Source organism: Anomaloglossus baeobatrachus, chromosome 1, assembly GCF_048569485.1.
Source record: "Anomaloglossus baeobatrachus isolate aAnoBae1 chromosome 1, aAnoBae1.hap1, whole genome shotgun sequence".
Lineage (NCBI taxonomy): Eukaryota > Metazoa > Chordata > Amphibia > Anura > Aromobatidae > Anomaloglossus > Anomaloglossus baeobatrachus.
The window spans coordinates 634,187,200-634,203,904 of NC_134353.1; the positions used below are offsets into that span (position 1 = coordinate 634,187,200).

Genomic DNA, 16,705 nt, shown 5'->3' on the forward strand with positions numbered 1-16,705 from the left:
TCAGAAATCAATATTTTGTGGAATAAGCATGATTTTTAATCACAGCTTTCATGCGTCTTGGCATGCTTTCCACCAGTCTTTCACACTGCTTTTGAGTGACCTTATGCTGCTCCTGGCGCAAAAATGTAAGCAGTTCTTCTCTATTTGATGGCTTGTGACTCTCCATCTTCTTCTTGATTACATTCCATAGGTTTTCAATAGGGTTCAGGTCTGGAGACTAGGATAGCCATGACAGGGTTTTGATGTGGTGGGCCTTCATCCACACATTGATTGACCTAGCTGTGTGGCATGGCGCATTGTTCTGCCGGAAAAAACAGTCCTCAGAGTTCAGGAACATTGCCTGAGCAGAAGCAAGCAACTGTGTTTCCAGGATAACCTTGTATGCGGCTTGAATCATACATCCTTCGCAAAAATTAACCTGACCAATTCAGCCTTGCTGAAGTATACCAAAATCATCACTTATCCTCCACCAAATTTCACAGTGGGTGTAAAACATTGTGACTTGTACGCTTTTCCAGGTCTTCGTCTAACCATTAAACGACCAGGTGTTGGGCAAAGCTGAAAATTAGGTAAAGAAAATGCAACAAACATCTTTGCGAAGGACGTATGAATCAAGCCGCATACAAGGTTATCCTGGTAAAACAGTTGTCTCTATTCTACTTGAAAGGGAACTTGTCACCAGATTTTTCCCTTATAGGCTGCGGCCAGTGAGACCTTATATACAGTATTCTAGAATGCTGTAGATAAGAACCCAGGCCGCTCTGTATAACGTAAAAAAGATCTTTATTATACTCGCCTTGGGGCGGTCAGGTCCAGGGGGCGTCGCTACTCTCGGGTCCGGCGCCTCCTCCATTTTGTGCAGTCGCCGTCTTTTTTCCCAGCCCCATGTAGATGACACATCCTACATCTTCCATAGAGAGGTTGCTATTGCACTCCTGCGCACTTCTCTCTGCCCTTTTGAGGGCAGATCAAAGTATTGTAGTGCGCATGCGGTGTTTGACCTTTCCTAGCACCTGCACATTACAGTACCTTGCGTGCATGCGCAGGAGCGAAATGGAGGACTCTGTGGTTGATGTAGGACGCGTCATCCACACAGGGCTGGGAAGGAGGATGGCGACTGTACAAGAGAGGAGGGGCCAGACTGAGACCAGCGACGCCAATCGGTCCAGACCACCCCCGAGGCAAGTATTATAAAGGTGTTTTATACAGTCTACATAGTGGCCTGCGCTTTTACATACAGCATTCTGGAATGCTGTATATAAAGGCTCACTGGTGGTGGCCGCAGCTCATGAGGAAAAAACCTGATGACAACTTCCCTTTAAAGGAGGTTTGTTGAATTACTTCCTCAATGTGACATCCCGCACCCTAGTTACGCCTCTCCACCACTGCTCCTTTATCTGTTGAAAGGTTACAGAAATAGTCATAAATAAAGCACACATTTACTGCAGCCAATCACAGGGCTCAGACTCGTGCTTGCTACATCAGCATTATTTGCGAGCTCAGTAATTGGCTGCAGCAATCACATACGCTGAAGTTGTGACTTTAGCCTTTCAGTGTGTTCAACAGCGCCATTTATTATTTTCACCTACAGGAATTATATACGGAGATGCCATTTAATAAATAATCATAAATCCAATACTTTAGCTCACCCAGGACTGCGATCCCTTGAACGTTCTTCATGGCGGTGGTGACCCCTATCACGACTCCTAGAGCTGTTCTTTCTGCCTCTGCTACGGCTTCGGTAGTGGCGTTCATGACTTCTGTGCCTATCTCTACTGCTCCTCCTCCTGTGGCTGTCCCTGCTCCGACAATGGCTAAGGAAAATTTGATTATTTTAATCGCTTATATAATGCTATTAATTACATAGCGCTGTATAGACATAATCACGCTCCTTACTGGAGTTCACAATTGAAGATTCCCCATCAGCACGTCATGGGAGTGTGCGAGGAAATCCACGCAAAATGGGGAGAACATACAAACTATTTGCAGATGTTGTCCTTGGCGGGACTAGAGCTGAGCGGATCTGAACTGTAAAAGTCCGGATCTGCGCGGTTTCAAAGATTTCCGGATCTGGATCCGGCACTGGGGAAAATAATTGAAAAATAGCGCAAAACAGAAATAAAGCAGCGACTCATACTTACCGAGACTTGGTGTCATGGCGGCACACTGCTTCCGGGTTGCGCATTCACTTCCTGTACTGTGTAGCGTATGCACACAGCTTTCCATGTTTTCCCAGCCCACCGGCCATTCTCTTGTCTGTGATTGGTTGTAAGATGACACGCCCCCAGCCTGTGACAGTTATCTGCCTGCCGTGAAGTCATCGCGGCTCAGTCATTGTCTGCACAGCCAGCAGTCGTGCTCTATGGCCACTGGCTATGTAGCAAAGCTGAAGCAGCGTGGGACCTCGTGTGGATTACGTCGGAGCTGCAGGGTGTTTGGGGTTAATAAAGAGGTGAAGGATGGTACATGTTTTGTACTTTATTCCAAATAAAGGATTTTTCTCGGTGTCTGTGTTTATTTACATTTATTTACAGGTTAGTGTGATGCAGGTATCTCAGACGCCTGTGCTATCACACTAACCTAGGGCTTAGTAGCAGCTGTGTGCTGCTATTAACCCCTTATTACCCCGATTGCCACAGCTCCAGGGCAATCGAGAAGAGCCGGTATTGCACCGGGATTGTCACATCAAATAGATGCAGCAATACCGGGCTGCTGCGGGTTGCAAATACCAGCCCCCAGCAGGCATTATCATGGCTGGGAATTAAAATTAGGGTGGACCGCACATCAGTTTTTTTTTATTATTTATTAAAAAAAAAAAAAAAAAAGCCACATTACTGATACAGCCACGCACATTTCTGACAGGAGCGTGCATGTGTTTCTAGGTACATGCACGCTCATGCAGAGCGCGGCAGGCCATGCGGGCTGATGCCGTGTCAGACTTGTACGAGTCTGACAGCTCATCACCGACACAGCCGCATACTGACAGGAGCGTGCATGCACGTTCACCATACTGACCCGCAGACACTTGCGCTGCTTTCCCCGCCCACTGGCCATAGTGCCGCCTGAATTGTCGGCTCCGGAAGGGAAAAGCGTGACCCGGAAGGAGTTTGCTGCCATGACACAGCCTCGATGAGTACACAGTGTGCGCTCCTACCCACCTGTCCTCTCCACAAACATTTTTAATCTCTGGATTCGGGTCCCCATAGACTTATATGGGCACCGGAATCCGAAGCGGATCCGGATTTTTTGTTTAATCCGGCAGGGATCCGCCAGTTCCGGATTTGATCAGCCCTACTCAGGACACCAGTGCCGTAAAACAGTGCTAACCACTGACCCATCATGCTTTAACATTTAATCCTTTCACGACCTCTGACAAACTGACAAGCAAAAGGGTTACAAATGTTTTGAACATTTGACTTTCAGGCTCCATAGCTCACCATTCACTATAGGTTTCAGTGTGAGTACTTTCATCTTGGCTATTTCATACATACATTTGACTTGCAACTATTCAGCATATGAAGTTTAAACTTATAATTTGTTAGTATTTTGTAAATCCACTTTTGGCTTTCAACACTACCTAAATCCTTTTGGGCATGCTCTCGATCAGAATCAAGCATATCTCAACAGAAATCTGGTCTTGTCTACATGTTCCCAATGTTGGTGCATATTGGTTGACTCACTTGGGAATATATACAGCTTTTTCTTCAACTCCTCCCACAAATGTTTGATTGTGTTGAGCTTTGGAGGACTGTGGGGGCCAATCCAGCACCTCTACTTCATTGTCATTGAACCATTTCTTTGTCAATCTCGACGTATACTTTGGGTCGTTGTCATGCTGGAACACTAAGTCGTCCTTTTCATACCCATAATACTCAGGTGTACAAAGTAACTCATCTGGTAGGATACTCACATATAGCTCAGCATTGATAGCACCAACAAGCCAGGTCAAGTATCCATAGCCTTTGGCTCTGAAACAACCCCATATCATCAGGCTCCCTTCACTGAAATTGACAGTTCCTTCAAATTTGTCCATTACCCCTCCCCCCTCCCCTTCTTTCTTCAGACCCATTTGCATCTATCAGAGCCTAGTCTATCGACTTTCAGCTCATCGCTTCTAATTATTCGTTTCTAGTCTTCTACTGTTCACTTTTCATACTTTTTTTGCAAACTTGAGTTGACGCTTATGACGTTATTGAAGTCGAGGTTTCTTCACCTTTTTTCGGCCACCATTCCAGACTTGTGTAATGTGCATCGCACGGTGGTTGCATGAATATCTGTGATCTTACTATTATAAAGCATACGAGCCATCTCCACTGCTGTTTGTCGCGCCAGAACGGATAGCCCTTCTGATGAGCCGACTTGTTGACTCCGATATTTTGCCTGGATGGAGTCCACCTCTTGGCTTCTGAATGGATGGACTTCATTTCACATTCTTTCAATTGTCATTACACTCACATGATGCAGTTTGGCATTTTTTTTCTTGGCGGAGAGACTGCTATTGATGAGCTGGAAGATGCGGTTTCTCTTTTCTTGGGAAATCTTCTTCATGGCTGCTCCTCAACTCGAACCAGTGACCTTTCACTTGGGAATCAACCAAATAACACACTGAGCCATGAGGAAATGTGAGGAGAGGTTGTAATTTGTAGTATAAAAGATTTCTCCACCACCAGGAGCAAAACCGTAACTATGCAGTGACATGAGAATTTGCATAACTAATTATATGCTAAATAGTTCCAAGTCAAATTTATGTGTGAAATGGTCAAGATGATTGTCTATAAAATGACAGTAGTTTCACGTTCTAAGCTGTAGTAGTCAGATATGGAGCCTGAAAGTTAAAAACATTGTTACCCTTTTGCTCATCAGTGTATATTTACGTGAAAGGTCATGTCACCTGCTTTGATGTGGGCTCATTGAATATTTCTTCATCACTTAAAAGAAACCTATACATGTTTGGAACTGACTGGTTTTTTTTTTTTTTTACAATTTCACCGCACTTGAAATTTTTTTTCTCTTTTTTAACATGCACTATATGTTAAAAAGAATGCTTTCATTAAAAAGTACAACTTGTCCGCAAAAAATAAGCCCTCATACGGCTATATTGACGTAAAAAAAATTAAAGAAAAGTTATGGCTCTTGGAAGAGGGGGGAGGAAAAAAAAAAAATGAAAAATAAAAAAAATAGCACAGTCATAAAGGGGTTAATAAAGAAAGTTGACAGTTACCTTCTACGTCGCTCTCGACTCCGGGAGCGACTTCTCTTGTTGCTAGTAAGAAAAGACAGAGACAAATAAATATATGGCAACTCTATATCCAATACATCACACCCCAAGTGCAATTTACTTCCACAGAGGAGGCAGGTCATTCACAGACTGGAGGCAGGCAGAGGGGTTGGGGAATCACAGACAGCCCCCTTTTTACAATATTTTGCTGACAGGTTCTCCTTAACATTGCAAATAATAGGATATTCGTCATTTATTCATTCATACGTGAACACCACTGACCAAACACTGAAGACCTTTTCTTCTCCATACATAAAAACCACAGTCTGAATGAGGCAGAGTGGAGTAAAGTGAAATCCACAACCAAATCCACAGGTAGTATACGGTATATGGATTTCATACAAATGTGTGACCAAAATCTGGAGGGAAAATTTTCCACAACATGTGACCATACCAGTCAGAAAACCCTTTATTCCCTTATCACATCATATATTGGATCTGTCTTTGATATGATTTCAAGAGTTGAGCCTGTATCTTTCCCAAGAGATGACAGCTGTATCACAGCAATCACCTACCTCTAACAGCAGCGCCAAGCTTCACATGCTGCAGTTAAGCACATAAGGGGTGGAATATCTAATATGGCCTTTTTAAATGTCCATTTTTACATCCTAATCACTCTTGTAATTATCTTTTGCTGCACTTCCTGTAACATTTCTTTTTGAGGAGTCTAAGCAGGAAGCTGGGGCTGCACTCACTTCCCTGCAGCGTCTGTCACCCTTCTTGTAAAAAACGGGGATGAAAGAAGACGGGTTTTTCAGCCGCGCTATGAACCACACCGTTGAAGATTCCTTAAGATATTTTTATTGAGCCATTCCAACGCGTTTCAAAGGCATGACCGCCTTCTTCCTCAGGGAAATATCTAGAGATATTTCTATTCCCTGAGGAAGAAGGCGGTCATGCCTTTGAAACGCGTTGGAATGGCTCAATAAAAATATCTTAAGGAATCTTCAACGGTGTGGTTCATAGCGCGGCTGAAAAACCCGTCTTCTTTCATCCCCGTTTTTTACAGTAACCACTTCTGACGGGGCCGCTGCTGAACCAGCTCAGCACTCCCATACGCTGTTATAGGGGTTGTGACTATCACAACCAGACCAGGTGAGTGCATCTCTTCACTTTCTTATACCCTAATATCGGGTAAGACCCTATTGCGCCCTTGTTTTCCCTACCACAGATTCTGTCACCCTTCTTGGAACAGGAGGTCATAAGGGAGCAGCGCTGCAGTCACTTCCTATAGGTTCTTTCAGAGCCGCCCGCAGCAGATGCTCCGCATCCATGGCGCTGTAAGAAGAAGTGACTAAGGCACCAACATTGTGCTTCTGTTCAAAAGGTTCTTACTGTGAAAGGAGAGGTCATCAGGTAGAGGACATAGAAGGAAGAGGAATTATACCAGCATCACTATGCACATCCTATTATGGCCCTCAAATGAAAAAAGTCATCGCGCTGGTGTCATTCACCCCACTATCACTGCCCCCTGGTGACGATTCCTTTGAGGGCTTTGACAGAATCTGTAGTGGGGTGCACCGTTACAACCCCCAATGTGTTCTGGGGACTGCCCTAACTTGAGATGGATAGCAGTCCCTCCTAGAGAGAACACTGCGCAGCCAGCGTGTGCATATGCAGTGACTTTGGCTGTGCTGGTCACACAGTGGCTGAAGCCTTCTTCTACTTTGCTCAATGTGGACGCTGCTCGTTATACTTCTTAGTGTATAAGTGACATTACCAAAAGGAACTAATAAAAGAGAACGCACCTAACCACATGCGAGCCAGCACCGGCTCTAGGAGTCATACCTATCCGTCACGAGCTGGGACAGTCCCCAAGAGGCAAATTGAGATATTGCATATGGATTAAATGTTATTTTCACAAACACTGTGCCAATAACAAGTACAGTGCTTGTATGATTTTTACAGGGGTACCATACATCACAGTATGGGGGTCAAAATTCCGTTAAATAGGACCTTTCACGCTTTTGCCCTTCTAAACTGTACGTTCCTGCACACAGTACCAGGAATGTAAATAAAACGCATTTTACTGTATGATACTGTAAAATGAATGACATTGAAAAGTTCATATTGTCTCGCAAAAAACAATTCCTAAAACACAAACTTATATCAAATGTTGGCAAGCAATAGGAATTACTGTTTACCTGCTGCTATTATGGCTGTCATTGTTTTCAGGATGGCTACTCCTTTCGTGCTCCTTTATCCCTTTACTTGGACTTTCCTCCTGTTCAGCCCAATTAAAAAAAAATTGCCACACCGACAGATAACGATCATGAAAGTCCAAAGACAGAAAAGCAAAAGACAAAAACAAAAAAAAAAAAAAAAAACCACACAAACAAAACTTATTAGCCAGGTATCAAAATAATGGTTTGGGAAAAGGATTTGGGAACTCAACAAAGTCAGTGAAACAGTGGGTAACGTACATAAAGTCTTTGAATTAATGCAACCTTTATTGAAAGGTGAATATGTATCTCATATATATTATATATATACACATATACATACACATACATATATATACACATATACATACACATACATATATACATATATATACACACACACCTTACTGGTGCAAAGTTACTATGGGTTATTTCCCCTGTGTATTCCCTGTAACTCCCTAACTCCTGAGTGTGGAGCAAACAGAGGGTAATAAGCAAAAGCAATAAGGCAAAGATGGTAGCTGCAAAGATATAGGACTTGTCAAAGGCTCATAAGAAAAAGACAACAGCTAAAATTTCAACTTCACCTATAGGGGAGCTGTCACCAGCTTTCTGCTACCTAATCTGAGCAGTATAATGTAGAGACAGGGACTTTAATCCAATGATGTGTCACTTACCAAGCTGCTTGCTGTAGTTTTGATAAAGTCACTGTTTTATTAACAGGAGGAGGAGTAATAAAACTGCTGCCAGGTAGTCCAAACACCCCTGAATGACAGCCTTCTGGCTATGCACAGTGTACACAAAATCGGCTAATCAGTGGTGTGGGTGGGGTTATCCAGAGCATTGGTAGATCTACAACCAGTAGCGTAACTAGTCTGATGGGCCCCGATGCAGAGTTTGATCCTGGGCCACTTCCTGGTAAATATGTCCCGCATCCTGGTAAATATGTCTACATCATGGCCCCATCCTGGTGTATGACCCCCATCATGGTATATGTCCCCATCCTGGTTTAGGACCTCTATCATGGATATAGCTTGATATATATGGCCCCACCCTGGTATATATGTCCCCATCATTGTCCATCCTGGTATATATGGCCCCATCATGGCCCATTTTGCTATATAGCCCCCATATTGGTATATAGCACTCCATCCTGGTATACAGTCATATGAAAAAGTTTGGGCACCCCTATTAATGTTAACCTTTTTTCTTTATAACAATTTGGGTTTTTGCAACAGCTATTTCAGTTTCATATATCTAATAACTGATGGACTGAGTAATATTTCAAGATTGAAATGAGGTTTATTGTACTAACAGAAAATGTGCAATCCGCATTTAAACAAAATTTGACCGGTGCAAAACTATGGGCACCCTTATCAATTTCTTGATTTGAACACTCCTAACTACTTTTTACTGACTTACTAAAGCACTAAATTGGTTTTGTAACCTCAATGAGCTTTGAACTTCATAGGCAGGTGTATCCAATCATGATTCTCCTATTTGAATCTCCTATGACGAGTGGCATGATGGGCTCCTCAAAACAACTCTCAAATGATTTGAAAACAAAGATTATTCAACATAGTTGTTCAGGGGAAGGATACAAAAAGGTGTCTCAGAGATTTAAACTGTGAGTTTCCACTGTGAGGAACATAGTAAAGAAATGGAAGAACACAGGTACAGTTCCTGTTAAGGCCAGAAGTGGCAGGCTAAGAAAAATATCAGAAAGGCAGAGAAGAAGAATAGTGAGAACAGTCAAGGACAATCCACAGACCACCTCCAAAGACCTGCAGCATCATCTTGCTGCAGATGGTGTCAATGTGCATCGGTCAACAATACAGCGCACGTTGCACAAGGAGAAGCTGTATGGGAGAGTGATGCGAAAGATGCAGTTTCTGCAAGCACGCCACAAACAGAGTTGCCTGAGGTATGCAAAAGCACATTTGGACAAGCCAGTTACATTTTGGAAGAAGGTCCTGTGGACTGATGAAACAAAGATTGAGTTGTTTGGTCATAGAAAAAGGCGTTCTGCATGGAGGCAAAAAAACACGGCATTCCAAGAAAAGCACTTGCTACCCACAGTACAATTTGGTGGAGGTTCCATCATGCTTTGGGGCTGTGTGGCCAATGCCGGCACCAGAAATCTTATTAAAGTTGAGGGTCTCATGGATTCAACTCAGTATCAGCAGATTCTTGACAATAATGTGCAAGAATCAGTGACGAAGTTGAAGTTACGCAGGGGATGGATATTTCAGCAAGACAATGATCCAAAACACCGCTCCAAATCTACTCAGGCATTCATGCAGAGGAACAATTACAATGTTCTGGAATGGCCATCCCAGTCCCCAGACCTGAATATCATTGAAAATCTGTGGGATGATTTGAAGCATGCTGTCCATGCTCGGCGACCATTAAACTTAACTATAACGAATAACGTTTGGAACACCATTCTAAGTCTGAACTGGGTGCAAAAAAACTAAAAAACATCACTATGGGGAGATAAGGTATGCACACCAGTGACTATGTAAGGGGAATACATGGAATAGCAGAAACTGCTGTGTGAATACTGACTTGAAAAATCCAATAGCTATATGAAGAGTGAAAATGTGAAAAATGGAATCTGCATTACTGCCATGAACATATGAATCAAGAGAAATTCATGCTATTCCATGTATTCCCCTTACATAGTCACTGGTGTGCATACCTTATCTCCCCACATTAAACTTAACTGACCTGGAATTGTTTTGTAAACAGGAATGGTCAAATATACCTTCATCCAGGATCTCATTAAAAGCTACAGGAAGCGACTAGAGGCTATTATTTTTGCTAAAGGAGGATCTACAAAATATTAATGTCACTTTTATGTTGAGGTGCCCATACTTTTGCACCGGTCAAATTTTGTTTAAATGCGGATTGCACATTTTCTATTAGTACAATAAACCTCATTTCAATCCAGAAATATTACTCAGTCCATTAGTTATTAGATATATGAAACTGAAATAGCTGTTGCAAAAAGCCAAATTGTTATAAACAAAAAAGGTTAACATTAATAGGGGTGTCCAAACTTTTTCATATGACTGTATAGCCCCCCCATCATGCTAGATAGCCCTCATCATCCTGGTATATAGCTCCCCACTGCGACACACACAGTAAAAAAAACAAACAAACAAAAAAATAAAAACAAACGATTGTACTATGTGTTCACTTTCATAATGAGGTATATGGAATTTTGTATAGATAGGATGTACAGACAGACAATATACACAGACAGTATACACACACACACACACACACACACACACACACACAGACAGTGTAGACAGAGACAGTGTAGACAGACAATATACACAGACAGGCAGATAGTATACACAGACAGCTACATATTGCACACTATACAGGACACATATTTTATCCATAACACATGCAGACAGCACATAACACATGATTCACATTATACTCACCTCCTTCTTGGCCTCCTGGAGTTCAGAGGGTCTTTATAAGCAGCTTCTTCTGCTATAGCAGTGCAGGCGCCCCGCCCCCCTCTCTGTGTGGTGAAGACGGGAGCAGACAGGACACAGAGGAGGGGAGGGTGCCCTGTGCCAGAGCCTGTGCACCGCAGGAGCAGCAAGTGACAGTCAACGCCCCATCTGATGACTGCCAGAAGGGGCCCTGTGCGACTGGTGGCCATGGTACTCAACTACCCTGCACTCCCCTGGTGTCCTTCTGCGATGCTGGGCACTGAACAGCGTGTAAGTGGTGCAGCGCATGACGTCAGTGTCATGCGCAGCCACTTACGGCAGCGTCAGCTATCAGCATATTTTCTGTTCCTCATGCCTAGGATCGTGTGCGTGGGGAGCAATATTCATGGCCTTAATCGGCAGCCGACACATCGCAGTACAGGAACCCGACGGAGCTCTGTGCTGCGATGTATTTCGGCTTGATGCGCAGCCTCCGACACACATCCATCTGAATCAGGGGCTAGGGCCAGCGGCCCCTTGCACCTCCGGGCCTGGTCGCAATAGCAACCTCGGTAGGTACGTGCTGTCTACAACGGATTTTTATCAAACCTACAGCAAGAAGCCAAGTAATGGATATATTGCTAGAATCAGGGTCTCTGTCTCTACCTTATGCTGCTCTTAGATGGGGATAGGAAAAACCTGGTGACAGATTCCCTTGAAGGAGTTTTACATTTTATGCTAATGTATCTACTATATGCCAAAAAGGTAGAAATAACTGCCCAACATGCCAATGCAAGTGATTTTTATGGTAACTTCGAAAACATGAAGTAATCATTGCATCATCTTTTCTTTGATCACACACTAAATACACAGTGAAAAACACATTCATAAAATAAAACCCAAAAAACTGCAAAGAGCAGATTTAATATGGCACTGGGCTAGGCAACAGTGTGCTAAGCATTACCATCATAGATCTCAGTGTGACAACATTATTTACATCAAGAAAATAGGATCCAGAGCATATCTAAGCCTACACACAATGAAAGGGTATTCCATTACCTGAGGTGATGGCATAATGTAGTAATATGCCATCACCTGGGCATCTGCACCTCCCAGCAGTCCAGACAATACAGGGCAAGGCGTTGATGTAGCACTGGGCACCTTTCTAAGTTCTCCATATGGGCAGGACTCAGGGAGCAATCAGACGGCCATATAACACGGACGACGATAGCATCTCACCGCTCACACTGGCTGGCGGCTCTCCTGACTAGAGCGTCACAGTAGGTATTTCTATGCAGATGTCACTCTCGGGTCAGGAGAACCAACAATGCGATGTGATAGTCGTCCGTGTTATATGGCTGTCTGACTGCACACTTTATGGTCATAACGGTGGGACACATTCATGCTAAGGATAAGTGGGGGCCCAGAAGTTAGACCTCTCCGTTCATAAAGTCATGTGCTATTTAGAGATGTAGCAAGATATTAAAAGATGAGAATAAAATGTAACTACAATTACAGATAAACCCACACAGATCATAACATTTTTGAAAAATAAAATGAATTTTCTCTCATCAGACTGATGAGGACACAGCCCGGGCAGTAACATGAGTCTCGCCCAGTGTGTCAGATGCAGTGGGTGAGAAGATTGATACAAACCTTCCTGGTATAGTTCTCATGTGTTTGGAATACCACATAATGACAGTCTGTAGACCTTTCTACTTTCATGAATGAGAGGCTTTTACAGTGATGGTAAAAGGCTCCAGATACATAAGGCACTTTACTGACAGCTCTTAAAGGGAACCAGTCAAGTGAAAAACCGCCATTAACCTGTAGATATGGGGTTAATCTCCATGGTTAATACTGTTTTGAACTTGCCCAGCGCTGGCACTTGGAGGCCCGCTGCTCCAGGCAGCATTCAGTCTCTAGTCATGCTGGTTGTAATCACACACCACGCACCGATAGTCCAAACAGCATTAGACGAGGCTGTCAGTCAGTGCCGTTGGTGCATTTACAGCCGCCACTCACTATACACCGAGCATTTACTGAAACCAAACGCTGCCGAAAAGAATAAAGTTTAGTTCCTCCCGGTAAATGCCACCACTGGGCAAATTCAAAATGCTATTTACCTACAGGAAACAAAACCCCATATCAGCAGGTTAATACAGCTTTTTCATGCAACAGGTTCCCTATAAATGGACCTTCACATGCTAAAAGGGATTTCCACTACTATCTGACCCCCCCTTTCAAATGTCCTAACTCCTCATGACAGTACTTAATTACCCATGCATCGTTCCCGGAGAGTATCTGCGTGTGGTTCATGAGATCCTCTCTTGACATGCAGGCACTTCTTACAGCTCCGTTATTCCCAATCTGCCCCACTTTTGGGTACAGGATTTAGAGCAAATGAGGGAGCTCCTGATGGAGCGTTGGCCCCCTCAACTGACAAGCGCTATTATTTTTTTCTAATGACAAGCATATAGCAGCATTTGTCAATTAGAGTCCGTCAAAGAAAAGCGTTACAGGGTAAGTGCTGAGGACAGTGAAGACTGTGACCTGAGTGTCGCAGACTGTAGTGCGCATGCGCCGACTGTGTCAATCACTTCAAAAGCAGCTCAGTCCTTCCCCCATTCCTCCAAATCCTGTGCCCAGAAGAGACGTGGATTGGACAAAACAGAGCAGGACATGGCTACATCTCAATAAGGAATCACACGTCCCACACCCAGATGTGCTCAGGAAAGAAGCCCAGGTAATAACAGTACATCAGAAGAGCAAAGGAAGCAAGACATGAAAGTGGGGAGAAAGTAGTAGAAAACCACTTAAGGCTGGGGACACAGAGCCCAGCAGCATGATGTGATTGTTTTCTCGGTTCGATTAGGGATAAGAGAGAGAGAAGAAAAAAAAAAAAAGAAGAATCAGAGTAACATGGGTCCGGGTGGAATGCGATTTTTTTATCGCTTTCCACTCTGTGTGTACTACTCAAAAAGTTGGATTCATTTTGGTCAAACCCAACAACTCAGACATGCTGTATGTCAGGGGAGTCATCAGCCAACAATTGTTTCACTAACAGCCATCTTTGTCTATGGCTACAAGAGAATCGTGCACCAACATTACATACTTAGGAGTACTTCAGAGCACTACACAAGAATTAAAAGATACAATTAAACTTATTAAAGAATGTAAGAACATTCAAAAAAAAAAAAAAAAAAAAACACAACCCAGCTGTGAATATTAGAAAACAAAAAAAAAAAACAAAAAAAACAAAACCCCCACAATACTCCCTTTCTGTTTCCTGCAGATCCATCGTTGGTGCTCTACAGGTCCTCAATCTTTGTTCACCAGGCGGTGCATGGGCTATGTCCTGTACTAATGGGACTACCGCTCAGCTAGAGGTGCGGCACATAACCAGTGCTCCCACTGCTTTTATACTGGGAGGAATGCCACTGTTTATATAAATTATGTTTGAGCAGGACAGAGAGAAGTGTGCACGAACAGAAGAACAACAAAAGGCACTGTGTGGCTGACGTAAACAGGGCAGGAGGATGGCGATCGCAAGAAGAGAGGAGGCTCTAGATCGAGACCAGCGATGCCCATTGGATAGATGACAAACCATACTGCTACACTGATTCAAACATGGATGCAAAACTGCATGAGAGTGTACGTGAGAGTGTATTTTCAGAAACTTCCAACACCAACAGTGAAAGGGTTAATCTAGATAACTATTCTATTATCATGACCTTACAGATAATGAATAAAGTCCACTACATATGAGCAACTTAGTACAAAGAACCGATTTGGACTCGCCTCCTTCCCTTGGCCTTGATAGGGAGCCTCCAGCATTGCTTCAATCACAATATCAAAGTCATCGGAAGCCATGTTCAGTCAGTGGATGTTTGTTCTGCAGAAAACAAGAAAATTAATCACTCGCCAATACAAAGCACTATATCTAGAAGATACCAAGTGCACATGAATTCCAATTCATATCCAGCCAGTGGATGTCATAGGATCCAGTGACTATGCTACTCACAAGGGTAGAAAAGGATGTGCTAAATATTTAATGCTCAAAGTCATTGCAAGTATAGGCGAACATAAGAAACTTCGTAATATATCTTTTTAGAGAATTATGCCTCTTTCTCCTCTTATGAGCCATTTTTTTCCCCCTTTCCATAAGTCACTACCAAAATCTATTAACAAAAAATCCATCCGAGAAAACAAGCATCAACTCATTAGAAACTGGGTATAAGGAAAGGGAAGGAAGGGGAGGTGGAAAGAGTGCTACAGAACTGGATTCACCATGTCCTCCATGCTGCCGCCGCCATTTTCCCAACAGAGGTTACACAGAGGCAGCAGAGCAGAAATCCATCATATCTCCGTGTACTATGCATAGTTGACATGATTGTAGCTAGTCTGCAATCTGCTCTAAGACCGGCGTCACACTTCCGACTGTAAAATCGGTCCGATTCTCATGCTAGAAAATAGCACGAGCTCTGTCCGAGTGTTGATCCGTGTGCAATGCGACTGCACTGCGATTCTTCTCTAGATTGTAGTCCGTGTGTGATCCGTGTGTGATCCGTTTTTATTCTCAGCAGCTATGTGATTTGCCATTCAGCTCTGCTACATGCCTGCTGACCGCAGACAAACAGAGCCGCGCGATCAGAATGAACTCGGATGAACTTCACCCGACTTCATTGTCATCCCGCGGCTCTGTATGTCGCGGCCTGATTATCGGTCACCGGTGAAGGTCTCACCGGTGACCGCAAATCCCGAGTGACTGAAGTGATCTGCGCGATCAGTGGTGCAGTCACTGAGGCTACCCGCAGCCACAGCTGAAGTCCTCCACATGAAATCTGTGGCCGCGGGTAACCTGAGTGACGGCACCGCTGATAGCGTGACTCACTTCAGTTGCTGCGGGGAGCTCACAGAGAGCGGTCTTGGTCTGTGGCCGCTCGCTGTCAGAGTCATATAGCAGAGCTGAAAGCGTCGTGGGACCTCTGGATTAGGTTGGACCTGGATGGGTATTTGGTGATTTTAATAAAGTGGTGAAAGAGGGTGGGTTTTCTTTTTTTTTCATTTATTCCAAATAAAGGATTTTTGGGTGTATGTGTGTTTATTTTCTTTAACTTACAGGTTATACAGTTAGGTCCAGAAATATTTGGACAGTGACACAAGTTTTGTTATTTTAGCTGTTTACAAAAACATGTTCAGAAATACAATTATATATATATATAATATGGGCTGAAAGTGCACAATCCCAGCTGCAATATGAGAGTTTTCACATCCAAATCGGAGAAAGGGTTTAGGAATCATAGCTCTGTAATGCATAGCCTCCTCTTTTTCAAGGGACCAAAAGTAATTGGACAAGGGACTCAAAGGGCTGCAATTAACTCTGAAGGCGTCTCCCTCGTTAACCTGTAATCAATGAAGTAGTTAAAAGGTCTGGGGTTGATTACAGGTGTGTGGTTTTGCATTTGGAAGCTGTTGCTGTGACCAGACAACATGCGGTCTAAGGAACTCTCAATTGAGGTGAAGTAGAACATCCTGAGGCTGAAAAAAAAGAAAAAATCCATCAGAGAGATAGCAGACATGCTTGGAGTAGCAAAATCAACAGTCGGGTACATTCTGAGAAAAAAGGAATTAACTGGTGAGCTTGGGAACTCAAAAAGGCCTGGGCGTCCACGGATGACAACAGTGGTGGATGATCGCCGCATACTTTCTTTGGTGAAGAAGAACCCGTTCACAACATCAACTGAAGTCCAGAACACTCTCAGTGAAGTAGGTGTATCTGTCTCTAAGTCAACAGTAAAGAGAAGACT

General features: G+C 43.5%; 1 protein-coding gene across 5 annotated transcripts in view; it reads right to left on the minus strand.

The window, feature by feature from the left end:
* RBM23 (RNA binding motif protein 23) overlaps positions 1-16,705 on the minus strand; it is a 47,291-nt gene that overhangs the window by 24,210 nt on the left and 6,376 nt on the right. For all 5 annotated transcript variants that reach the window (XM_075340921.1, XM_075340903.1, XM_075340912.1 and 2 more), the window contains exons 2-5: positions 14,697-14,790; positions 7,423-7,502; positions 5,222-5,263; positions 1,650-1,814 (exon numbers count right to left, since the gene is read on the minus strand). In XM_075340921.1, coding sequence (XP_075197036.1) covers positions 1,650-1,814; positions 5,222-5,263; positions 7,423-7,502; positions 14,697-14,768 — 359 coding nt within the window. In that variant the 5' untranslated portion in view covers positions 14,769-14,790. The remainder of the gene's footprint in view (positions 1-1,649; positions 1,815-5,221; positions 5,264-7,422; positions 7,503-14,696; positions 14,791-16,705) is intronic.